At 39.5% G+C, this 25,805-nt stretch overlaps 1 protein-coding gene across 1 annotated transcript in view; it reads left to right on the top strand.

Moving 5' to 3' along the window:
- Positions 1-9,778, top strand: part of CDH6 (cadherin 6) — a 106,800-nt gene extending 97,022 nt beyond the window's left edge. Inside the window, exons 10-13 of the mRNA XM_042869293.1 lie at positions 2,869-2,990; positions 3,765-3,882; positions 3,970-4,221; positions 8,008-9,778. Of these exons, the coding sequence (XP_042725227.1) occupies positions 2,869-2,990; positions 3,765-3,882; positions 3,970-4,221; positions 8,008-8,498 (983 nt within the window). The 3' untranslated portion in view covers positions 8,499-9,778. The remainder of the gene's footprint in view (positions 1-2,868; positions 2,991-3,764; positions 3,883-3,969; positions 4,222-8,007) is intronic.
- The last annotated feature ends 16,027 nt before the right edge of the window (positions 9,779-25,805 follow it).

The following is a 25,805-nucleotide window of genomic DNA, read 5'->3' as shown; positions in this document are numbered from 1 at the left end:
TCAAGAGACTAAACTGGAAAACACCACTGCTTAATGCTCCTGGCTAAAACTTGACATTTCTAGCAAGGCTTACTGAATTCCATTCTACTAACATTAGTTGCTCTCAGTAACACAGGATCACTAATTTAGATTACTAAAGAAGTAATCTAAATGATCCATGCCAGTTACAGGCAGGACACACAAAAAGAGATGAATGCAAAAAAAAAAAAAAAAAAAAAAGTGGTAAAGTCGTAAAGAGAAACAACTTTCAGTGATGACTGTTCACAGGTTTGTTTTATGGTATAAAACAAATGGAAATACAGAAGTTGTTTTGCCTTGAATTTTCTAAAATTATCAGTAAGTGCAGATAGCTGCATTTTCTAATGTTCTCCTGTTCGTATTTGTATAAGCTGCAGTTACTCAGCAGTCCTGAATGTTGCTCTGAATGTTGCAAACAATTACTTCATGAAACACAGGATCGCTACATCTGCCACAGTCAGAGGCAAACTGATAATGAAGCTCAGTACACAGCGCTCCTGACTCACACCTGCAGAATCACAGCTCACCAGAGACAGTTCTGAGGGTGTTTTAAAATAAATATCCTTTACTTAACTCTTAAAGGTAAATCAACATTGTCAGGACATTGGAGCAGCATTCAGAAAAAAAAAATGTTTAGCAGTTGATAGGTAAACATAAAACATACTACTATAGAGATGGATTTTAAGCAGATAGGTCTGTTTTATATGGTGGAGCTTTTTCTTTAGAGGTGGAGCTCAGTAGTAATTAAAGGATAATGCAAAAGAAACAAACAAACAAACCCAACTATTCCAATTCATTTGCAAAAATAATTTGAAAGAAGACAAAAAGGGTTTTTATGATGTATAAACGTATTTCAACTCATATTTCCATAAAATCAGAAAAAAAGGCCCCCATCCATAGAATATATTGGTTTTTTATATAGATTCTATTTATTATACTCTCATTTTAAATTGTGAAGATCTTAAGTACCTTGAAGTAAAATGAAAATATGTAGTTAATAGCTCAAAAAAGCAGGAAAGAAAACAATTGTAATTTTGGAGAGGAAAAAAAAAATTGGCAATATATTTGAATACATTTTTTAGAAAGCTACGCTCATAAATAGTCTTGCAAGTAGCCCCGCAAATTCAAATGAGTAATTTGATTTCTGCCTATTATAAAAATTCAACATTTGTATTGATGTATTTTAGCATAAAATTCAGCCTAGTCTATATTGTACATAGATATTTTATACTTTGAATGAATTCAGCCCAGTGGTTTATATTAGGAAGTGTTTTATGCCTAATGGAATCATATTAACTTCAATGGGACTGTGGAGCTTTAAAGTGCAGTATTTTGTCCAAATGACTGAGCTCTGTAATACGAATATACGGTGCCAATTTTGGAGAACGCGTTTTCAAATTTATGAAAGTTTGATAAATACAGTAATAGGGCTTTTATTAAAGCTTAACTCAACAGACTACTATAATGAATGCCTGTAGAAGCTTGCAAACTCATAGATCTGTATTTTATTCCCCTGTTTTGTTTTGTTTTTGTTTTTTTTTACTTGGAACATAGATTAAAATGTATTAATAAACTACATTTATATGGGTTGGAAATTAATGTAGAAAAACACAGTGTGAGTCCTCATGAATGGGAGGAGGTGGGGATTTATTTTAAATAAATTTCATTTCAGTCCCACTCATTCCGTGATAGATTTCATTCTCACACTCCCACACACTCCCAAGTACTACAGTGGATATGCCTAGGTGAGCTGTCCTGGATCATTTTTGCATCATATGGAGGACATGGGGCACTGATCAAGTCTGGAAACGTCTCTTGGTTTACTCTTGATTAGTGATGACAAATTTGCTCAGGGGTCTTATACAACTTAGGAGCTGATGGTAATTATGATGCGTCCTTTTGACTCAGAGTCTTGCCTGTTTCTTCCTTCATGCCTCTCAGGCAAGGTTGCTGCACATTGCCTTTCTTTCCCACTTTGAGTATCTTTTTGATGAAGATCTGTCTCTTTTGTAATCCAATAGGAAAGGAAATGGTCTGCACAATGTGCTACATTTCCAATAATTTTTTAAATTTTTGTCTATGAGGATAACAATGTTTTTATCAGTATTTTATGCTCAGTAATATCCTTTTCAAATTGTCAAATCCAATCTCTTGATCCTACCAAGTCCTTAAAGAAAAAAAAAAAAAAAAAAAAAAAGCTTACAGAAATCTGCAGATTTTATATAGTGCTGGTGTTCTTCAGCTGATATGTTTTAAAATCAACTCTAGAATATTAGCCAAATCAAATCAATCCACAGAAGATTAGAAAATGTCTGTGATCACAGCAGTGGTTATTATTTATGTATAGTAATGGTAATCATGGTAGCTTAAGGAACTCTGTCACGAGATTTGCAGGGGAGGGAATATTGCCTCTTATAGGGGGAGAGAAAAAAGCCGGCAACTCCATCTGCATGAATATTCAGTCTTCCTGTTTCAGAGTTAAGGAAGTGAATACGTTCTGAGAACACTGTTACAATCAAGCAGGCTAATAAATAGATTTCATTTAATTCTGGCATTGTGTTTTTATAGATATTGTACATACATTTGCAATCATGTTCAGAATGTCCAAAGGCAAAGGTAAACCTTGAACTCCTACCCAATATTAACTGTAATGTTTACACAGAATCAGAGTATGATAATACAGCACAGTTTTGTGAATTTATCTCCTAATGTATTTCCCAGGAATTAACAGAAAATAATGAATGAGAAAGGAATGAAGGCACTGAGCCCCTAAATCTGTCCTTTTCTTCTATACTGGGTCAGTAGCTGGGCTAAATAAAATCTGTTTTTTTTCTGGTTTTATCATTTCAGACAACCCAAAACAAAGCAGCCGTGTCCCAGTGTTCATTAAGGTTTTGGATGTAAATGACAACGCTCCAGAGTTTGCCATGTTTTATGAGACCTTTGTCTGTGAAAATGCAAAGGCAGAACAGGTGTGTTGTGTGCTTGTACTAAAAAAGTATTCAAAATGAATTGAGTTTGCTACTTCTCTTGCACCACCTCATCAAGAGATATACCTTGCACTGCATCAGAGTGTCAGTTTGGCAAGATTGAACTAAACAGTGGCTGCACAGCATCTGATTACCCTTAGTATTCTTGTAGCTAATATGATACTATGTTTTACACTTGTTTTCTATACTGTGCCTTGTTATCTCTGATTCATTTTCCCTCTGTGATTTTCTGCTATATTCAGGCACCTTCACTGTCTCCTTCAAAAACTATTACAGTCCTGTCTCTGAGATAATTATTTTCTGCCAGATAACTCTCACTCTACCAGATCTATTACTAAATGGTTCAAAGTAGCACATAATTTGGAAGAGTCAGCCAAACAATTCTAGTTACATGGGATTTGGTTAGATGAATATGTAGCCAGACTCGACTGTCTCATCTTTCATTTCTGCTGCCTGTCACATGCAAAGCTTTCTACCCAGCTGGAGTGGCGTCAACCCAAACCTGCTCTCAAAGTCTATGTGATTCTCCTGCCAACTTTCAAATTCATTTTGTTATTGGCTAATGGTATGGGAAACAATAGCATGGTGATCCGAAGCAGCATCAGTAGCACATGCATCGCTTTTGTTATGCATATGATAGCAGCATCAGCTACGTTAAAGCAGGGAAAGAAAGAAAGAAAAAAAACCACAGTAAAATCATACATAAGCATAAGGTTCACTGACACTGAAGATAATTGTATTATTTCATTGTTTCAGCTGATACAAACGTTGAGTGCTGTTGATAAAGATGACTCTTACAGTGGACACCAGTTTTCATTCTCCATAGCTCCAGAGGCAGCCAGCAGCTCAAACTTTACACTCCAGGACAACCGAGGTGAATTTCTAGAAGGAATTTTCTTATTGATCTCACTCTTGCTTTCAGTCCTCAGGTGAAGATAAAATGTGTGCTTTATGATTGCAGACAACACAGCGGGGATTTTCACCCGAAAAACCAGATATAACCGGCATGAAATGAGTACCTACTTTTTGCCAGTGGTAATATCAGACAATGACTACCCTATCCAGAGCAGCACTGAAACGGTGACTATTCGGGTATGCGCTTGCGACCATCGAGGAAAGATGCTGTCCTGTAACGCTGAAGCCTTGATTCATCCTACTGGTCTTAGCACTGGGGCTCTTATTGCCATTCTTCTCTGTATCATTATATTACTTGGTAAGTGCCTCAGAGGTATTCTGTTCTTTACGTGCTTGAATTGGTTTTCAGCATTTCAAACACACACACAAACAACAACAACAACAACAAAAACCCCACCAAACCACATGGAAAGTTTCTCTCCTTAATACTTTCAGAACAGTTAAGAAATCCAAAAGGCTTACCTCAAAACAAATGGTGCAAGGGGTTAAAACTTTCAGATCAAAGCAGTCGGTATCATAGATGTCAGTGGCTTATTTTCTACTGCTGCAAGTTGTTATACCAAGGCTAGAAAAAGAACAAAGCAGAAGCATCCATGTCTTATCTGACATTTATATTATTGTATTTCCTCCTGTGAGGGATGCTGGCGATATGGTGTACGGAATACATCCTACCTAATCTCAGCTGTCTAAAAGCTAGAGACGTCCAAGCAAGATGAGACAGCAGGGCTACACCCTTTGCTCAATGGAAAGAAACGGGCACCTCCAGAAAGCCATCCATCCAATCGCCTTACTAGTATTTGAGGTCGATTAGACTATCCACACTCTGCAGAGTGAATCTATCTCTTCCTGTCGATCTCAGAAGGGGTTCAGATAACTTAGTTTTAAACAGTTATGTTCCCATGTCTAACCTAGGGGCAAAAAAGTCACACTTGGGGCTTCTGTTCCACTGGAAAAGGATGCTGAAATGGGGTGGCTACTAAAGCATTCTAACATCTTAAGGACGTGCAGATCTCTGGCTACAGCATTCACAGGTGGTCATCTTTTTGTTTATTAGTTGAAAAATAAGGCAAGTTTGCAACATCTCCCACAACCCTCTCATGCAGATTCCACTCCTCTTGTTCAGTAAAATTGAGATGTGTCCATCGGCCATTAGATATAATCTATTAGTCTGTGGAGAATTGTACAACACACAAAATCGACTTTATTAGTCACGATTAGCATCTGACCAGAAAAGAAGGGAATCAGACCAATGTCATAGCACTAGAGTCAAGAAGGGGAGAAGATATTCCCTAGGGATTCCACTTGTTTTTACTATGCTTGTATCTTCCTCAGACATACTCATCACCATATGCTCATCACTGTGAGCATTACAGTTGACAAATGATTTCTCCTTCCAATGATGAATCAAAGACCAGATAGTGACACTCAAACTTCAACAATGTAATCATGGCTTGCCCAGATAAGCGCTATCATCTCTTCAGAAAAAAAAAATTCCTAGAAAAACAATCTCAACCTTAATTTGCCATTAAATTTATTTTTCAAAACATGATATCATGGCCTTTAAGGGTTGAGCTCACTTTGTATCAAGTTCCTTTCCAGAAAAAGAAATCAATCTAATGCTGCAGATAGTCTTGCACTAGTTAATACAACCGTGCTCATTAATATCAATCTGACATTAAACGATTTCCTGTTTTATGTCAATCGAAAATAATTGATTCTGTGTGCTAAGCAGCACTTTAGGTCAATTACTGCTCACGCCACCATGCACCATAAGCAGATTTTCAATTAACTCAGCTATATAATTTTCTATTTTCAGGCTGGTTGCAAGGTTTGCATGTGCAATCACTACTGAGTGAAAAACAATACTCTGGGCAGACCTGAGCCACAGCTTAAAGTTTAGCAGCAACAAAAAGTGCCTGTAAAGTGCTAGGTTTATTTTCAGACTGAGCAGGTCTAGTGGCTTATCAGAAGGCCACGGATATTCCTAAAAACTGACATGCATATAAGGGTGATGTACTTTAATGTATAACATCTAATGTTGAGTTGTTTTCTCTTTGTTGTTGTTGTTTTTTGTTTTTTGTTTTTTTTTTGCCTACAAGTTCAGTGCAAAATAAGAAGAATATTCTGTACAACACATTTTTTGTTGTAAATGAAATACTTTGGAAACTCTTCCATGTAAAAACTATCAATCCTATGCTTTCTCAGATAATTCTGACAGCCCTATAATAGAAGAACATTCAGAATTGACTCTATTTTTCAAGTTCTCCAAAATTTACTCCAGCTATCTCTGTTCTCTAAGATAGACCTTTTCCTAGCCCTCTTTTATAGTATCACAGCTTAATGCTCATAAGGACAAGAGTTCTCCGTTATAACACAGCTGAACAAATAAGCATCACTCAAACTAGGGTCTTTAAGTGACACCAGAAATAAATCATCACTGGGATATGAACCCAAAGTTTTTGCTGTCTGAACCATTCTCCCTCCTTCAGTTTTTCCACCTTACTTATTTCTTTTTGATTTCTATTAACAAATGTTCTTTCTTACTCACACTATTCCTATGGTAAATATACAATAAGAATTAGCATATTTTCCTGCTTTAAACTATTGTACTGGAATCTCTCTACAGTCAAAAAGAGAGAAAAAGTAATGCTTCAGCACATCTACAGATAGCATCTAGCTCTAAGCCATTCTCCATGGAAGCCAATCGTTAAAAACAAATAAACAAACAACAACTAAAAACCACAAACAAACAAGGGCAACAAAAAGCAGATTATTGTCTGTCAAGAGACACCAAATTTCAATGGACTAAAATTTTGTTTTGGAAATGTTCTGAGTCCTTGGTATTGCTCTTAACAGGGTTACAATCAAGGAAGGGACTGAAAAAAAGAGAAGTCTGTTACTGTGCTTTGACTCACACACCATTTTACAAATACAGTTTTAGAAATACAGCTGACATGAATGATGAATGTGGATCTACCTTATAGTCTCATATCAGTGAGCTTAGGCATTTTCTGATTTGTTTTGCTTTGCTCTGAAAGAACTCTGAAAGACCGCAAGATCTGTCTTTTTTTCTCCAAGTTTGCACAGCAGAACTGAAATATTGGGCACTGTGGACTTCAAACTACCAAGCAATAATACATTGCTCCTTACTGCTGTTCATTTGTAAATATTTGGTGATTTACCATCTCAAAGTAGAATCTGGCTAAGAAATATGAAATCAACTTCTAAAAGAAATAAAATGTTTAACATATCACCTCCTACCCTCTGTGCATACTTCTCCAGTGATTGTTATTGTGTAAAATTATTTAGGTTTGGACCAGGGCCTTTGAAAGAATTCCTGACTTCTGAATAGATTATATATATATATACATCCACCTTAGAATGAAAAGTATAAAATACCTTTTGAGAAACATAATCCTTTGGCAGATTAATAAAGCCATTGCCATACGGCAATATCTCATATTTCACAGTCTTTAAGTTATACACTTTATAAGGCAAAGCTATACACTTTAAAACACGGTATCCATTGTAAAAGCATGCCAGGAAAGTTAATAAACTTGGACTTGGAGTGAGTTGAGAATCCATGCCATATCTTAAATTATTCCAGAGAAGGAAGGACTTGAAGTACACCTTTGCTAAACTTTTGTTAAGCCCAGTGGACGCTAGTTTTGTCCTTGGCATAAGTTTCATCTCATCCCAGATGTTCAAGGTATATAACACATATATAATGAGTTTTGGTGCAGGTCTTTCCCCCTTCCCAGCTCTCATGGAACTACTTCTGTTCTCCAAGCAACAGAGTTGCTATATAATTCTGGGTAAAAATAGGCCTGCTGACAAGAAGGCACTGCTCAGCTTCTTACTAGCTTGACATCTCCTTTGTCTGCTGCAAACTCATGCCACAACATCTCTCACAGTGCTCACAAGCAGAAGAAGCACAGTCTAAAAACTTGACATGCACATTTGCAGTTTTGCAAAACATCTTTTCAAGCTTAGAACTTAAGCCCTAGCTCAGCACTTCATCTGGGTTTTAATGGAGCTGGGGGATTAACGTTTCTCTTCCTCTCTCCCCTGTTTATGTTTCCAGTTACAGTGGTGTTGTTTGCAGCACTGAGACGGCAAAGGAAAAAAGAGCCTTTGATTATTTCCAAAGAAGACATCAGAGACAACATTGTCAGTTATAATGATGAAGGTGGTGGAGAGGAAGACACCCAGGCATTTGATATCGGCACGCTGAGGAACCCCGAAGCCATAGATGATAATAAATTACGCAGAGACATTGTGCCAGAAACGCTTTTTATGCCACGGCGGACTGCAACAGCCCGAGATAACACGGATGTCAGAGATTTCATTAACCAAAGGTTAAAGGAGAATGATACAGACCCAGCAGCCCCCCCGTATGACTCGTTAGCGACCTACGCTTACGAAGGTAATGGTTCTGTGGCAGAGTCCCTCAGCTCCTTGGAGTCGGTGACCACAGATGGAGACCAGGACTATGATTACCTCAGTGACTGGGGGCCGCGGTTTAAAAAGCTGGCAGATATGTATGGCTCAATGGACAGTGACAAAGACTCTTAATATGTTGCCTTTTTTTTCCCTCCTTCATTTTCAGAAACAGCATTGAGATACGTGAAGTGGCTATTTCTTTCTATTTCTCCACAGCTCTGTGAAAGGGTTCTCTGTTCGAACGGTTCCAGTTGTCTAATGACTGCAGTGTGGATCAGCTGTCAGAAAACTTTTTCTAGTATCATTTTATGAGCTTCCAAGAGGCAAAGTTCTTATTTTTTAGGGCATCCAAGTTTATCAAGCCAACCTTACAGGCACAGCAGTGGTGGAGGGGAAAAAAAAAGATCAGATGGGGAGCAATATTTTTACTTGTTCTGCTTATATTGTAAATTGGAGTATATTACTGTTTAAGCTCACTTGCTCTTTTTACTTGTATTCAGATTATTCAGCTCAGACAACTGCTCTGTTGATTGTGTATTGCACATCCCAATGTAATGAGGTACCCTAGTTTAACCTATGTATTATAGTCAAAAGTAGTGGTGATGGAATGAAGGTTTATTATACAAAGTAGAGTCAGCTGAGAAAAAACATCCAACACATTTTACTCATGAGGAAGTTAGAGAGGCCTAATGGTCATTTAAATCTAAGTGTTTTTCCAGAACTTGCCATTGCCCCCAATGCACTGAATTGTATTAACACACATATATATAGTTCATTGACTGCTATGTATATATTCTTCTGACCTAGCATTGCTGGAGAGATGTGAGTGCATGCATGTGTGTGCGGTCAGTAGCCCCAGTACCTTGTTTTTAGATGGCTTCTAGGAACCTAGACTCCATATTAGACCATGACCTGGAGGAAGGAATAGAAAGTAACTGTGCTTTGTATTTGCGATGGCTTCCACATGCACGTCAGTGTTAAAGGCCACTGTGCTGGGGAGGCAGGACTCAGGCTTTTCTACTTCTGCCTGTTCCAAAGTGTAGGAGGGCTGTTGTAGCTCCAAGGTCATCACCGACCGTTGAGTCAAAAGAAGAAACTGCAAAGGAGGGAGGAGAACTTCTATGTCCTGAGTTCCCCTGGTGGCAGCCCAGGGTTCCTTCTCACTGACTCTCTCCCCAGTTTTGCTGTAAAGTAGGGAAATAATGCCTACCTCATCAGGATGTTGCAAGAATTAGATAAGTCACTCAGAAAATGCTTTACAGATGGAAAAGGCTGGCACTCTACCAGAGGAAGTAATTTCTTATGCTTTTTTTGCATTTTTTTTCTTCCCCCTTCAGATACAAACCCTGAATGCACAAATAAGCAAAAATCAATTGTCATTCTAGTGGACTGAAAAGCAGGGTATATAACTTTGGTGGTTTTTTTTTTTTCTTTTTCTTTTAATAAACTACTCAGCCAACGTTGTTAAAGACTTCACCAGAAGGTGACATTTTAATCAGAAGTCTCTCAGTGGGTGTGCTTATCTGCTTTGCCAAGCTAAGTAATTTTTGTCCAGCGGTGGGAGCGGGGGGAGATGTCACAGTCTCAAGCCAGAACAATTTCCTCTACAGCTTGTGTACCATTTGCTGTTTCTGCTGGTTTGTCAAACCTGTCCTATGGCTGTTCTTTATACCAAGTCATCTAGGAGAGGCTAGATGGAAAAAACCCAAACGGGTAGCCATCAGACATATCCAATTCCAGGAGCTGAAAGCCCTCCTGGGTCCCAAAACAGGGACATGGCCTAAAGCAGAGCACTGAGGGAAGATGCTTTTTTTTTCTTTTTTTTTTTTTTTTTAATATACCTCATAAATAACTGATCTCGTGTACTTAGTTTTAAAACAGTATTTAATACTAGAATTACAGGCATGGATCTATTTCCTGTCTTCTCCCCCTTCACATCTTTAGTGAATCTTAAACAGCTCCAATTTACTCTAAAAATAAAAGATGAGGGAAAAAAGTTAATAAACAGAAAATTAAAAGGGATTAAAAATTAATCCCTGGAATTCATTACTTTCAGGGTAATAAATAAAGAGAGTGGTAAGATTCCAGAGTTTTAGACACATCCAAGCACGATGACAGAAATTCTGATTTTGTGGGCCCACTTGCAGCTCAGAGGAGGAGTGAATTGCTTTGCAGTGTCCAGCAGTGTTGGGAAGGACACATCTGCAGTGGAAGGCACTACGTGTCTTCGGGTGTAGGGAAAGGCAGCTGGTGCTTTGTAAGTGCCCACATTGTAGCTCAGATGGGTTTTCAGAGCACAGAAGTGCAAGATTTCAGAGGGAGCTGAGCCCCCATCCTGCATCCCATGGGTTAGGTGCTCCAACGCATGGTGGGGCTGAGCCTGGTGTGCCCACGTGATGACAGTGACACAGCTAGGCCCTTCTCATACTCTCTCTCTCCTCAGTTCTCCTTCACAATTTGAGATTATGAAAGCCTTTGAAAGCCTGTCCCTTTGTGGCCTCCTGGAAATCAGAGCATCCTGTAGGCAATCTGCCCAAAACCTGGTTCTGGCACAGGAGAAGAACCGCCTGGTTCCTCAATGGCTTTCAGACATGTGGGAAGAGAAGCAGAAGCTCAGCAGCACCTGCCACAGGCTCCTCAGCACGAGCCACTCTCCTCATACAGCTGCTGCAGATGCTGCACCCTTCAGGGGACCTTTTTGCCACAGACCTGCTCCTTGCCCACCTCTGCATAGGGCTGCCTGCAGCAAATCACAAGCTCAGAGTAGAGCTGGATGCTGAGAGCCAGTCAGTGAATCCTAACCCTCCTCAGACCATTGGGGACAGCAAAGATGGCTGCCAAGCCTTACAGGCCTGCAGTTCAAAAGCCTCTCTAACCACCCTCTACTCACTGTTTAGAGGGGACTGCTGTCACATGTCTGCAGCTGGGACAGGAGTGATCCCCTATGAATACTGCCTGTGTCAGCTCTTGAGGGAGCTAACACAACCTCCACCAGGTCAGTACAGTGACTTGGTCTGACCTGGTGATTTGTTTTTTTTTCCCTTTCCTCCTTTTTTTTTTCTTTTTTTTTTTTTTACTTTTCCCTTTTCCTGTTGAAAGCTGGCTCTATCTTGTCCATGGAGTGTCCCAATATATAATAGAGAGGCTGCTCATGCCTGTTGTGTAAATGTATAATATATAAAATCATGTAATGTCACCACAGATATGCTGTCTCAATAGCAAATGGATTCTCCTAGGAAAACTCAAGGCAAACTCACATCCAAATTCTTTACTATGCATCTAGGTCTTAAGGTCTATTTTTTTTCCTGCAACTTAGACAGACTTAGCATCTCTCACAAGAAAAACTCAATTCTGTCTTTTCTTCTTGCTTGGCAGTACCACAAAGTGCAATTTATAAAGTCAGTACAGCATATTAAATATTGAAAGTGCCATATTGCAGTGAATACAAAACTTTGCAGTAGTGCTTCTTTGCACCTTGTTGCATGTTGGTGTGCTAGATGATAGAAATAAGTATTTAACAGTACTTTCACACAGTGCTAGAATTGTCATTTATAGATCAGCAAGTGTTAGATTAGGGGCTGTGAAGTGAGTTTCAAGGCTGTTATAAGCCTGCTGTTCTAAGAACCACACCCATTTGAAGAGAATAAATATTATAAGCAAATTTAGCCAAGCCAGGCAGAGATAAATAATAAAGTTGGCTTTTCACTTGGAAAAGTATCTGTTCTAACAACAGGGGAGCTATTAAAAGGTACCAAGGAACTCAGTGGAGTTAACATAAAAAAACCTGCTTACATGGGGGATGTTTCCAGCCCTTCTGTTGCAGAACAATAACATTTCTACACTTGAGATAGAATAAGGTTTCTAGTATAGCTATTCCACCCCAACTCCCAAAGCAGCTACTGTATTCTGTAAAATGGATTTTTACTCAGAATAATGATTGTTTCAGGTTAAGAATCAGTCTATCCCACAGCAGCAACAGTACAGGGAGATACAGCAAACCAGATGCTACCAGACATGTTGCCAGCACAGTTGTGCCAGGACATCTCCCTTAGTAGACCAGCCTATGGAAGAGAACAAGACAGAAACTTGCAGTGAGCTCTGAACAAGGGAATTTGGGGGTTTCCTGAGAGTTCAGCTGGCAGTACCACAGGACTGAAATGTGTTTCCAGACTTGACATGGATGGATACACTACCTAATCATGGAAAGAAAAAAAAAGTTATGCATTCCAGACACTGCTTGTAAAAGATGTCTAAGAAAATCCCAAGCAGAAGAGAAACACTGCACGTGTACCAACACCAGTATTTTCTATATTTGGCCTAAACAACATATTTTTTTTCTGATATTTTTTAGCTGCCAGGCCTTAGTTCATTCTATGGGAAGGTATTACATAGTTGTTAAATGGGAATGGAAAAGGCAACTTGCGAACAATCCAGTTTTGGAAGCAATAGGCTGCATTACAAGGCATAATATTTCCATTTCTCCGACAAAAATAAACTGAAAAAAGCCATTAACTGGACATTTCTAATCCTACAAAAATTCAACAGTCACAAAGAAGTAAAGCAGAGAGAGATAGCTTTAGGAATGTGTGTACACAGTATGAATAAAAAAGGAGACAAATGAAATTTTGAAGCTAGACATGTTTCAAAGTCTGATTTATCCACATTGATCAGAGACAACAGCACACAGTAACTCTGCTGCTTCCAGATTGCCTATAGAAGCCAGAGGCTGATTTGCGTGGATAGCAAGACAGACACCATCCTTCTCAGACAAAGCAAATTAAATCAAGGCTATTTCCATGCAAATTTCTAGAGAAGACAGACCCTTTCTCATGATGATTACTAAAACATTCTAAATTTCTGCACCAGATCTAACTTGATGGTCTTCCACACTCTTTTCAGTGGGTTATGGACAGTGATTCCGAGCAGGTGACTTCTGTGGACACTATCAGCTCTTCCTGCCACCATCTGTTTTAAACCTCTCCACATTTCATTTGGCTATAAGTAATACTGAACTGTTTTACAGAATCACTATCCCAAATGGGTGTTGCTATCCCCTGCCCATTTGTGTTTTAATTAACACTGCAGTCTGAGCTCCTCTGTCAAATAAGAGCTGACAAATTCACAATCGTTATCCTATTTCTGATGAGTATGAACTGTTTTGTAAGTTGTGAAAGGCAGGGTATTTTTCCAACGCTCCAGACCTGTGAAAACACAACCTCCCACAATAAATGTCAGAGATACAACTGAAGAACTGAGCACTGTGCAGGCAGCAGAGCACTGGCACAAGTTGCCCAGAGATTACGTAGAATCTCCTCCTTGGAGATCTTCAAAAGCCAGCTGGACATGGTCCTGAGCACCCAGCTCTGTGTGGCTCTGCTGGGGGGTTGGACCAGATGGACCCAGAGGTCTCTGCCAACCTCAACCATTCAGCAATTCCGTGATCTTTTTTTCATTAGACTTGTTTCCTTAGAGGTTGTTTCTCTATTTAAGAGAGATGAAGAACAAAAGTATATTTAATGCCGACAGCCTTGCGCATTGCTCCGGGAGGGGAAAAACACAGCAGCCAACTCCACACTTTAATGCCAGTCTTTCCTCTCAGCAGTTTTATTTAGGCACAGCTGAGACAATCTTGATCCTGCCCATCATTTTGCAATATTATACTTTTCAGCCCAGACCTGCCCTCATCATATATGAAACACTTCCCTGAAAAGTTCATAAATTCAGCAGGAGGTATCCAAAAGCCTTTTCTGGGGTTACAAGGAGTTCAAGAGTCAGAGAGCCGAGGCAGAAGAACGGAAAATGAATTGCACAGGGTGGGAATTGGGGGGAGGCAATCACTCACACGCAAGGCAGGCCCACGGCACTTAAAAGCCACAAAGCTGTCACATTATACATAAAGTTGCTAGATTTCAAAGGAGCTTTTACAGAAGTTGCTCTTATTTTTTTCTGCATGTCTTCTCTCTTTAAAAAGGAAGAGGAAAAAAAGAAAAAAAAAAAAAAAAAAAAGGAGCTGCAAACTTCACATTTCTCCTTTCACAAAGTTAATTTGACCAAGAAGGCGTAAGTCTCACACATAGATTAATCCTTTCCACTCCCATGGGCTTTTGACCTTTCCTATGAGACTGCACTATTTATGTAAATATACCTGGAGACACTTTCTATAAGCTTTTAGTTTTCTACAATCTATTACCTTAGTGTTTATTAAAGGAACAAATGTATAGTATTATTAAGCATTCAGGTGAACAGAACAAAGAAACAACAGTGCAAACATGAAATTGTTCTGGATTTTGACATATAAAAACTCTTCAGAATCACTGTACTGTTTCAATTCTGTGATTACTTTCATTGCTTTGAAAATTAAACTTAAAAAAAAAAAAAAGAAAAGAAAAAAGGCCTTATAATAAATGCTATGTGCATCTTAACTGTGTTACTGAGCTAAATCCATCTGGCAAACTCTTATTGCGATTTGTGATTTTTAAACCCTTAAAATAAATGCTTTTCGGTATTGATTTTTTTTAATTAAAAATACATCCGAGAATATATTGAAACCAGTGCCACGACCTTGGGAAGATTTACTTGCTGGTATGCCCCAGCTACACAGCCTCTCACAATGTATCCCCTCTTGTAGGGGAAGCTTCACATCAGATGGACCTGGTCATCAAGGAGAAACATTTGCGGGCAATAATATTTTTGGCACCCAAGAGATTTACACCTAGAAGCTTCCCTGTAATACAGAGGGATCCATGCTGGAACCATCACCTCTTCTGCAGCATGAATGGGCAGTTTGTTATGGTCAGATGGCAAGTGTGCACTCTCTCCCTTATATTTCTTGTTCACTGTACTGGCTTCTTTTTGGGGGGAGGAGGGCAGCGGGTTTAAGGATTTAATGAGAAACCAATTTGAACAACAATTTCTCACAAACAGAGTGAATTTGCCTTTTTGCAAATTGATTTTTGTAACAAGTTATTTATATGATGCTACTTAATAAATTGTTTTTTTTTTTCTAACTTGCTTTTTTTTTTTTTTTTTCCTCCCTAATTCTCTCAATCTATGGTTTGTATCTACACAACCATCATAACGCCATACCTTCAGAAAGATTCTGCAATTGCATTAGAGCAACAGACTGGCTCAGTCTTTCAAACATAATTTGTAAGTGTCTGGCTTGCAACATGCTGTAAAAGCAGTAGGATCACTGCCCATGGTTAGTGAGGCATCCCAAAAGAGCGATATAATTTCAGAAAACATCATTTAGAGATGCTTACTATCAGGAGGATATTAATCCATGAACACAAGCCAAATTTTAACTAGCCCAGGCTTCCCTGGAAGCCAGAGGAAGCTTTACCTGAATAAAGCACGTAGAATACCTTTCTTGTAGGATGTAAAGATCACAGAATTTGAATGGCACTGTTATTTTTCTTTCATTGTATGAGGTCCAAGAAAAGAAAAACAAAAAAAAAACTCTTTGTTCATTTAAGGAGAGGACAAATGCCATTTGCAATGTCTTTCTACATAAGTAGAAAAACCTCCAGATAGAATTATTCATTTAACATTTTCTAAAGGAAATATCTGAATAACTGCCTACATCTCTGGAAATTTGATCGTGTTTAAAATTCTTTCTAAATACAAGGACAAAGAAAAGGAGAAGTACAGCAAAGCAGTACTTCACCAGAAGTATTAAAACTAGCCAAAAAGAACAACCAGTTTAACAGTGAGAACCACCTGTAGCTTGTAAATGAACTGAGAAATGCCTGTAACCAATTAAAGTAATTAGCTTAAACATTCACTTGCAATCTTTGGTGGACTTCAGGAAGAAAACTTACATATAATTAGCCTGAAACATCTTTTTTGAATATTCAACAGTAGTTGATAAAGCTATAAATATGCAGGTCTACATAGCAACTAAAAGCATTCACTTCTTTTTATTTCACTGTCTGAACACCAAACCGCAGAGAGAAAGCCTTGCAGGTGGAGGACACCCCTCCTTCCCTCACACCCTGTGCTAAGGTCACACAGGAGCCAACACAGAGAGGCTTCAGATGTTCTGTTTCTTGGTTCTGCTGCTTGTTGTGCTTAGAGCAGCCCTACACGATTTCAAAAAACATAAGCTTGAGTTCTTTTAAGCTAAGACGTTAGCAGCAGCAGGAGAAGGAATCCTGGTTCATGGAATCATTGATTAATTAATTTGAGAAACAACTCTAAGATCATCTAATCCAACCTTCAACCTACCCCTACCATTCCCACTAAACCACATCCCTCAGTGCCACACCTACACATTTCTTAATACCTCCAGGGATGGTGACTTCACCACCTCCCTGGGCAGCCTGTTCCAGTGCCCTACCACTCCTTCGGAGAATTTTTTTTTCCTAATATCCAACTTGAAGCTCCCCTGGTGCAGCTTGAGGCCATTACCTCTAAGTCCTATCACTGTTACGTGGGAGAAGATGCTGACACCCTTCACCTCACCACCACCTCCTTTAGAATGTTGTAGAGAGTGATAAGGTCTCACATGAGCCTCCTCCACTCTAAACAATCCTAATTCACTCAGCCACTCTCCATAAGACACATAAGCTCCAGACCCTTGACAGCTGCGTTGCCTTTCTCTGGGCATATACCAGGGTCTCAATGTCCTTCTTGTATCCAGGGGCCCAAAGTGAACACAGTACTTTGAGCTGCAGCCTCACCAGAACTGAGTACAAAGAGAATATCACCTCCCTGCTCCTGTTGGCTACACAATTTCTGATACAAGCTAGGATGCCACTGGCTTTCTTAGCCACCTGCTGGCTCACATGCAGGTGGTTGTCAATTCACACCCCCAGATCCTTTTCCTCTGTGCAGTTTTCCAGCCATTTCGCCCCAAGCCAGTAGCATTTCATGGGGTTGTTGCGACCAGAGTGCAAGACCCAGTATTTGGTCTTGTTAAAGCTCATAGAATTGGCCGCAGCCCATGGATCCAGCCTATCCAGGTCCCTCTGAAAGTCCATCCTAGCCCCAGGTAGATCAGTGCTTTCTTCCAACTCGGAATCATTAGCAAACTTACTGAGGGTTCATTCAATCATCTCATTAGAGCATCAGTGAAGACATCAAAGATGGCCAGCCCAAGAATTGATCCCTGGGGAACACCACTCGCAACTAATTGCTAGCTGAGCTTAACTCCATTCACCACCACTCTCTGGGCCTGTCCATCCAGCCTGTTTTTACACAGCAAAGAGAACACCTGTCCAGGCCGTGCATCTGTACATGAAGCTCTGAGTGCCAGGAACAGAACAGAGTGGCCCTCCCACCTTTCTCTACTGGAAAGGAGAATTTGACAGGTTTCTTCTTTGAATTCTCAAGAGAGCACATCGATTAGAACGAATATTCAGCTAGAGGCTAGTATTTCAGCTAGAAAACATATCTGATTCTCAGACAGTCACCTACCAGTTTTATCTCTGTAAAATACCTCCCCCCACAACAAGCAACACACAAATCACTAACACTCCAAAAGTTCAACTTTCATTAATACTGTTGAAGTTATCACAGAGACAAGTTAACTAGATGAGCCATTAATGCCTACAGTGTCTTTAAAAACCAAAGTTTTACCAGTAATTGCTGGATTTCAAAGATAGCTCAAACAAGGAAACCGAAGAAAATAGTGACATGTTTCACGAAGTCTTTAATCTTCTCATCAGAGCTGCAGGAATGATCATTTATATGAGCAACCAAGTGAGTTTAATGTTTGTCCTTCCAATTTAAATATGACATGATGTTACTTTTGACATTGTATACGATAAGGTATAGACCTTATAAAAATAAAAAAAAATAAAATAAAATAAAAAAGGAAAAAGAAAAAAAAACCAGAAAAGAATGAAATTAATAAAATTAATAAAATTACATCTTTATCCAAAGCCTTTGAAATGTTCCCTCTTAACAGCACTACATCATTCCATATTTTAGCATAGCTGGCTGTCAACAAGCACCAACCCTTTACAATGTCTTTTTTCCAAACCAAGTATGTACCCACCAACAGGTTCTCTGCCACTGCCCTCCTTATGTTTGACCCTCAAGGTGCTCTGTCCCTGTTTTCAGAAAAGATTATTCTACTTTCCTTATTCCCCACAAATTAGAAAGCAAACTTCAGCATCATCAGAAGTTCTCAGTCAGTCACTGTCTACTTCAGATCTGCCCAAGACCTCAGTATATATTTCAATCATGTCAGTCCATGGAGTGCACAATCCCATGCATGCTTTCATAAGCTACAGAGATAGGTGCAGCCTAATACGACATTATGATGCATTTTACTTCATTTAAGCAAAAGAGAAGACACTTAGTATGATCAGAACATAATCAGGAAGATTGTATGCAAGGAGGCACACTGACTTGAATCTTCAACAAAAAACAAAAAACCCAAAACTTTTGGGGTGGTTCCTCAAACATAAAAAGGCAAGAATCTCCATAATGTAGCTTTCTTTGTACCCCTTGCTGGAACTTTGCTTTTCTTAACTCAGAACTTAGCTGGCTGGTTGCTCATGCATGCATCTTAATTAATAAACAAATGAATAAAACCCCTTCTGATTGCTTTTACATGTTTTTCTAAACATCTGCTTCTACCTACGATGTTAAACAAAGCTGTTCTATTCTATAACTCAGCTGGGGAACTTATTTCTTTCTCTCTCTCAGGACACAACTGGGTTTTTCACGTCAATTATCTTAATTGGAAGCAAGCTTAACCCATTTCCCAATTACAGCTCCAGCTTATTAGAACAAACAAACTCTCAAACCTCCTTTAATAAAATATAATACGACCAAAAACATCCCAAAGAACAAACATAAGCTTTGCTAACGAGACACTGAAAAATGGAGTGAATGAAAGAGCTCTGGCAAGGGAAAGAGTGAGGCACTTTGGAAGCTGGTAGACTGGCAGGATACAGTGGGGTCTAATTGTCCAGCTTAATCTCTGGTGCTGCATTCGTTCCTGCAAGTCTGCATACTGGTGGCTCACAGAAGGTGTGCTTTTCACTCTGTCCCTCACTGCATTTGATTTTCTCCCCCATGTACCAAACAAAACACTGAGCCAGATGCATCTTTGTTTCATCACTGCTGGGCATTTTGATAGCCCAGTTTCTTTACAGTTTAACTACAGAGCCAGGTACTTTCTGCCTCCTCTTCACTCCAATCCCAGCCTTCATCACTCATGTTCAGATGTACACGAACCTAACACCTGTTATTAAAGACAAAGAGCCTAAAGAAATAAAAGGAATAAAAGTTGCAAGAGGGGAAACCCACCTGTTACTGCTCCATATGATGGCTGGATTAGCCATGACTCTTCATGTGGCCTTCTGTCTCTTGCTTATTCATATTTATCACAGTACCAATGCATCAAAGCTATAAAATCCAATACTAGACAAACCTTTCAGTTCAGATTTGTGAACCGTAATGCATTTTTACTTTTCTATTTGGCTCCCCATGGCTGTCACCAGCTTTTTCAGAGGCATCCACCTCTTATACACACACACTGGATACTAAACTAAGAAGCTCTGCACAGAAACTGTTCCACTACCTACATGCATAGAGCACAGGGTAAATGGGCAAAATATTTTGCCCACAAAGTTCTAACATTCCACCCACCTGCAGCATTTCCCAGGCACAGAACCAATAACAACTGTTTCCCCTAGCAAAGCTCAAATGTTCAACTGTAGCAGCTATGGTGATGTTCTGATTCTGTTGTTCTCTGGTATTGTCAACATTTCTCTAAACAACATTTACAGTTGTTTCTGAGTAACAGAAGAAAGTCAAAACTAAAGTTTGAGATTCACCGTTCTAATATCTTGGTATTTAATCAACCTGTAATATAATATTGATTGCAGATGCCCTGGAGAAAAGAGATTGGTACTTTTCTTTAGAGCAAATACTTCATATAGCTCTTTATTGCAGTAAGAGCCTTTCAAATGTTTTGATACCAAATATCCATCTGGCCCATGGGCTCGATCGCTTGCACAGTCAGAATTTTATCATTGATTCTAGCAGGAGTGAAATGGGACGCCTGGAAGACAATGTGTGTTAACTGTGTGATGGCCAGGAGGAACTGCAGCAGAGGGATTCACATTATAGATGTTGTTCCTGAGGGCTATGAAATGAAGGCACTGTGTGTGCAGAAAGATATCCGGCAGAAGGACCATAATATATAAACCATTGTAAGAAGATTTCATTTTGTTACTCACAGTTACCTTGCAATACCAAAAAAAAAAAAAAAAAAAAAAAACGAAAAAAACCCAACCACTCACTGTATGTCAGCTGTTGCCCTGCTCTGCCATCAGGTCACATCCCCAGTGCAGATGGTCCTCATTTTGAGCTGGCTCTGGCTGCTCCTCCTGCATACTCAACAGCTACAGTAACGGGACCAAAGCTGAACTGTAGATTGATTTCATTTGTCTCTTGTTTTGGCATCTCCTTTCTTCTATCTGCTGTGTAGCCTACATACATTGATAAATGTGCACTATATATTAGCCATACACATATAAAGCTGTTTTGTGAATGATGGCATAGTCTCATCATCCTTTCCACCTCTTGTTTTGAAGCCCTGCCGGAGGCATAGCTGCATCTCACTGACACCTCTGTCAATGTTATCAGACTGCTCATATCTCACTCTGCCACTGGGGCATGTACCAGGTACCGGGCATTGAGTACAGCACTGAAGGGATGGTCCAGAAAGGAGCTTTTGGAAACTCTTTTTCTCTGGTGAAAACAGCCGTCAACTAGTACTCTTCCCAGGCCCTGAGCCCCACAGTACCAACCACAGAAACAGAATAGAGCTTGTGCTTGCCTCACCAAAAAGAAATGCAGGAAACATAAAGGAGTGCTGAGGGAGGTTGAAGAAATGCTGTCCCTGACAGAAATGTAAGCTGGACTGTCAGCGGACGTGTTTACTTTTCTCCTATAACTCTGCACCATTAATAGCTCAGGCACAGAAGAACTGAGCAAAGAAAAATCAGAAACCCGAAGACTGTTCCAAAATAAATGGAATTTATTTCTAGAATGGGGGCTCAGAAGGTGTCTGATTTTTACTTTTATAATTAATTTCAGTTTGCCACTTCACCAAAGCTAAAGGCTGTTCCTGAAGCATAAGAAGAAAAGTATGCATAAATCTGGGCAATTTTGGTGTCTTTTTTTTCTTCAGCTCCAGAACAAGGATTCAAATAGAGTTGTTTGAGAAAATACTTTTGCACTTGTGAAGAACAGAAAAATCTTTCTAAAGAATGTTATCTGTAGTTCCCATCGTCTCTTCCAGTCATTTATGACTCATATCACACTGAAAAGTGTTATGAAGTTGTGCAGGGCAAATAACTGGAACCAGGTATATCAGAGTAAGTGCTGATGTGCTGCAGGTATGAGAGCTCACTCTCATGATGAAATTACCACCTGTGGTGTTGTGAATTGTCAGTTGCAGTCCTCATAGCCTTGCTGCTTTTCTGCATTAGATTTCTCATCTATTTAGTGTAACAGCTTCACATCATTTACAATGAAGTCAGTATAAGCATACTTGTGCAAAGAACCTTTGGAGAGTAAACTCATCAACATATGCGCATACTCTAGGACAGGGTTCATTAACACAATTAATGTCCTGTCCACAAACTTGCTGCGTTTGGAGGGACTGTGACGGTGCTCACTTCTTTGAGATTGGCTCTGTGCAAATGTACCGGAATTCCCCTGAATAAGTGACAAAATGAGGGCCTGCTTAATTTCCTACTGCATTCTGGATTAATGCAATGCTCTCCTGCTGTTGCCAGTGGTTCTGCACCTGTATGGGGAAGGCTGTCTAAACAGATGTTCTTTGCCATGTCCTGATTTTATGAAGTTAACTTTGTTTGCTGCATTGTAATCACATTTAATTTGCCTCAAGCTGCATAGTTTAGGTGAATAAATAACACTTTAGTATGTATTGGTAGTAAAAGGTCCTGGAGTTAGTTTGTTCAGAAGAAAAAAGGAAGGAAACAAAGTCCCCAGTCTTCTATTACCACATGTGGACAGACGGCTGCATCTGTGCAGAGCACAGAATAAGGCAGGGAACATTTTACCAGGCTATCAAATGGGGAAAAGTAATAAGGTTATCAAACATTTAGTGTTACTGATACATTTAAAGACCGAGCATACAAGCTGTTCTGTACCTGAACAGTTTAAAAATCACACACGTGAGGTGTTTACACAAGCAGGTTCTTTCTGTGCTACATACAGATAAACCTGATGCAATAATTTATTTTTTCAAAGGGCTATTTTTGTTTTCAAAAAAGGTTATGCTTCCTGTGTTTTCTCTTATTTACTTCTATATGCTAGAACAAACGAGTCTGCCAAGCATAAAGACAGTTTATGACTCAGACTTGTTGACAGTTGTATGGAGAATTACTATGTATTTGTATTTTGGGTTTCCTTATCTCTGGCTAAACTGAAAAACTTGATGCTTGATTCCAAATACTTATTTTTAAAACCATTTTAGTTACCCTAGAAGAAGAATTTAACTGGGGAAACACTACCAGTCTTTTTAACGAGAGTGGCACAAACAGTATCTCTATAACACGGTGCCTATTCAATGGCTGAGCTACAAAAAGCACAATGCTCCTTCGAATTCCCACACGCAAAAGAAAGGTGATTTTCTTTATTCAGGTTCCTTGAAGTAAGAAAGAAAGGGAGAGGAGATAGATGCAGCTCATTGTGGTACTGCTCAGTAGTAGAGGTTGATCATGAAGTACAGCACCGTTTTTAAACGTTTCGAAATGTAAAATAGAGATGCATTCAGACCTGCCTCATAAATGGACCATTCTAGTTGAAACTCTGAGAAATGAATTCCTGGCTCTGCTTCTTTTCACTGAGAAAGAAAACATAGTGGCCTTCTGGGGCAAGATCTTTAAAGATTTTCGATGAGATTTATATGGCTGAAAGAGCTCTCAGAGACAAATCGATATAACTAAGTACAGCGCTCTCCTACAATCACGCTGATCCGGAAAACTGGCTGCATCATCACAGGGCTGTCATTTTCTCACTTGCTTTGTGCAAGATTGCCTAGGGTTTCTCACAACACTGAAACCAAACCCTGCGGATGACAGCAACAGGGGGGGCTTGGGAGCTGCATTGCCTTCAGTTTGAGGGCTGCCACACACATTTATTTCCCTGATCAACTTGAGCTTCCTCCTCTCTGGCCCCGCATTGCTATACAGGCACATTTTCAGAGTGTGGCTATCCCTCTATCAGATGATCTTTTTAACCGGGGAACAAATACGCGGCCACAGATTGCACTACTGCATTCTTACACTCTTCATAGTTCCATCCTATTACTCTGTTCGGGGATACGGCCCAGAGAGATTGCGAATGCCCGTCCCTGAAGATGTTCAAGGCCAGGTTGGATGAAGCCCTGGGCAGCCTGATCTAGTATTAGATATGGAGACTGGTGGCCCTGCATGTGGCAGGGGGGTTGGGGATTAATGATCCTTGAGGTCCCTTTCAGCCCAAGCCAGTCTATGATTCTATGATATTTTTTCAGACTGTTTGCATCACCTTGGATCAACTAGCTAGGTGTTGTGGGTTATCAGTTATTCACTCTTTCCTCATGAGATGAGCTGATTGCACAATATCTGTTTTGCTTGGCCTTTTTTGCACGCAATCCACATTGTACGGTTCCTTAGTATTGCCTCAGTCTTGTTTTGTGGCTGTTTGCAGGCTGGGGCAGAGCAGGGCCCCGCCACTCCTAGTGCTGCATGGAGAAAAGGGCAGCTTCCACCCAGCAAGTTTAACTCAACCAGGTAGCAGGTAGCCAAAGGAATTCGGGCATAAACTCTTACAAATCAAGAATTTAAGGATTAGAAGCTCAGCCAGCCAAGTCACTTAAATCTTGATAGAACCTTTACATGCTTACATGCAGCTGGCAACTTTGCCTAGCGCTTGATAGGAAAACAGAAAGGAAAAGCATCTGAAGCACAAAATGTGACCTGAATGTCACTTTTGTATTTTTAAGTGCAGAGCACAGGTTTTCCATGCTTGTTTAAGTGCACACACCAGACACGGCCAGGGACTGTAAATTCTGCAGACTATGCAAGCTCATGCTGATTGCAAGTAGATACATGCCAGTAAAGAATCAAAGCAATAAGAATATAAAGTCCTATTTAAAAAAAAAAAAAAAAAAAGGCTACAGATTTTATCTTTTTCACCACTGCAGCAGTTGCCATAGCAAAAGAAGATATTTTCTTCTGATGGACACTAAAAGCACAAGGCAGCGTGTCAAAGTGGTGACATCAGGCTGTACTTTGTGGAAATGCCCCTCAAACCTTTTCAAGGTAAGTTCTGCTACTTACTATTAGCCTGAAATGTACAGGATAGAAGTTCACATATAAAATTAGTCAAGATTCTAAGCTGTACTGGTGATTAAAAAAGATGGGGAGGAAACAAATTAGAGAAACAATGGGAGAAAAAAAGAGAAGAAACTGAAGAGAGCAGCACAGTGGAAAAGTGAAACCTCAGGAGGAAAATGAACATAGCCTGTAAATACCTTCAAGGTAACAATGTAAATGAAGGCAGGAAATCACACCAAGTCTCAAAAGATAACAGAAAAAGAAGTAATGGCCGTAAGCAAAGGAAGGAAAAGTTTGGGCTAAGCATAAGCAAAAATCAAAGGGTAATATGGCTAGTGAAATAAATTCAAAGGTAGCTGAGATACAATTAATGGCTACATTTAGGAACACTAGACAAATAAGAAAGGGAAGGAGATCTGTAAAATTTGAGAGGAAAAAAGAACATCTTCCTCCTTGGCACTCCATCCATGACTTTTCTTCACAATGGTCTGATCAACTTCAGATTGGCATGGAGTTCAAATTCTGTTACTTGCAACATCCCTATTGTTTCATTACATCTGCTTGTTCATAATCTTTTTTCCTTTGTGACAGCTGACATCAGTGCTATTCTTTTTTTTTTTTTTTTTTTTTTTAATCTTATTTGACTTCTCATCAGTTATACTTCAGTCACCGCAAATCCTTGGCTCATCTGATCATTTTGTACTCTCTTCCAACCAGCTCCTGCAATCAGTACAGAGATGCCTCTTTTTGCAGCAAACGTTAATTTGACTCTGATTTGACTCTGTGTTCCTTCAGTTGCATTTGCCCCAAACACTTCGAACTGTCATGTTGCGAGAGAGCCTGTAGTTGTTCAGATGTAAGTGGCCACTGTTAAAAGCTGTGCAAATGGATGACCCTTGTTCAACATGGGGGTGGCTTTCAATAGCTCCTTTCTTTCAAGAGGAATCTGTGTGTCACTAAGTACATTATAATTTAGTACACAGAATAGGTGTTGTTTCATCAGCTCTATCTCCTTGATATTTTGATGAACTGTAAATTCATACTTTTAAAGTCTCTGTTACTCAAATGCCAAGGTTTCATTTCAAGGTTCAACTTTTAGCACAATATAGACACTTATTAAAGTCAA

This window comes from Lagopus leucura, unplaced genomic scaffold (assembly GCF_019238085.1).
Source record: "Lagopus leucura isolate 7727_CA_CO unplaced genomic scaffold, USGS_WTPT01 Super-Scaffold_100002, whole genome shotgun sequence".
Lineage (NCBI taxonomy): Eukaryota > Metazoa > Chordata > Aves > Galliformes > Phasianidae > Lagopus > Lagopus leucura.
The sequence above is the reverse complement of the archived record's forward strand: the minus strand, read 5'-3'. Positions and strand labels throughout refer to the sequence as shown.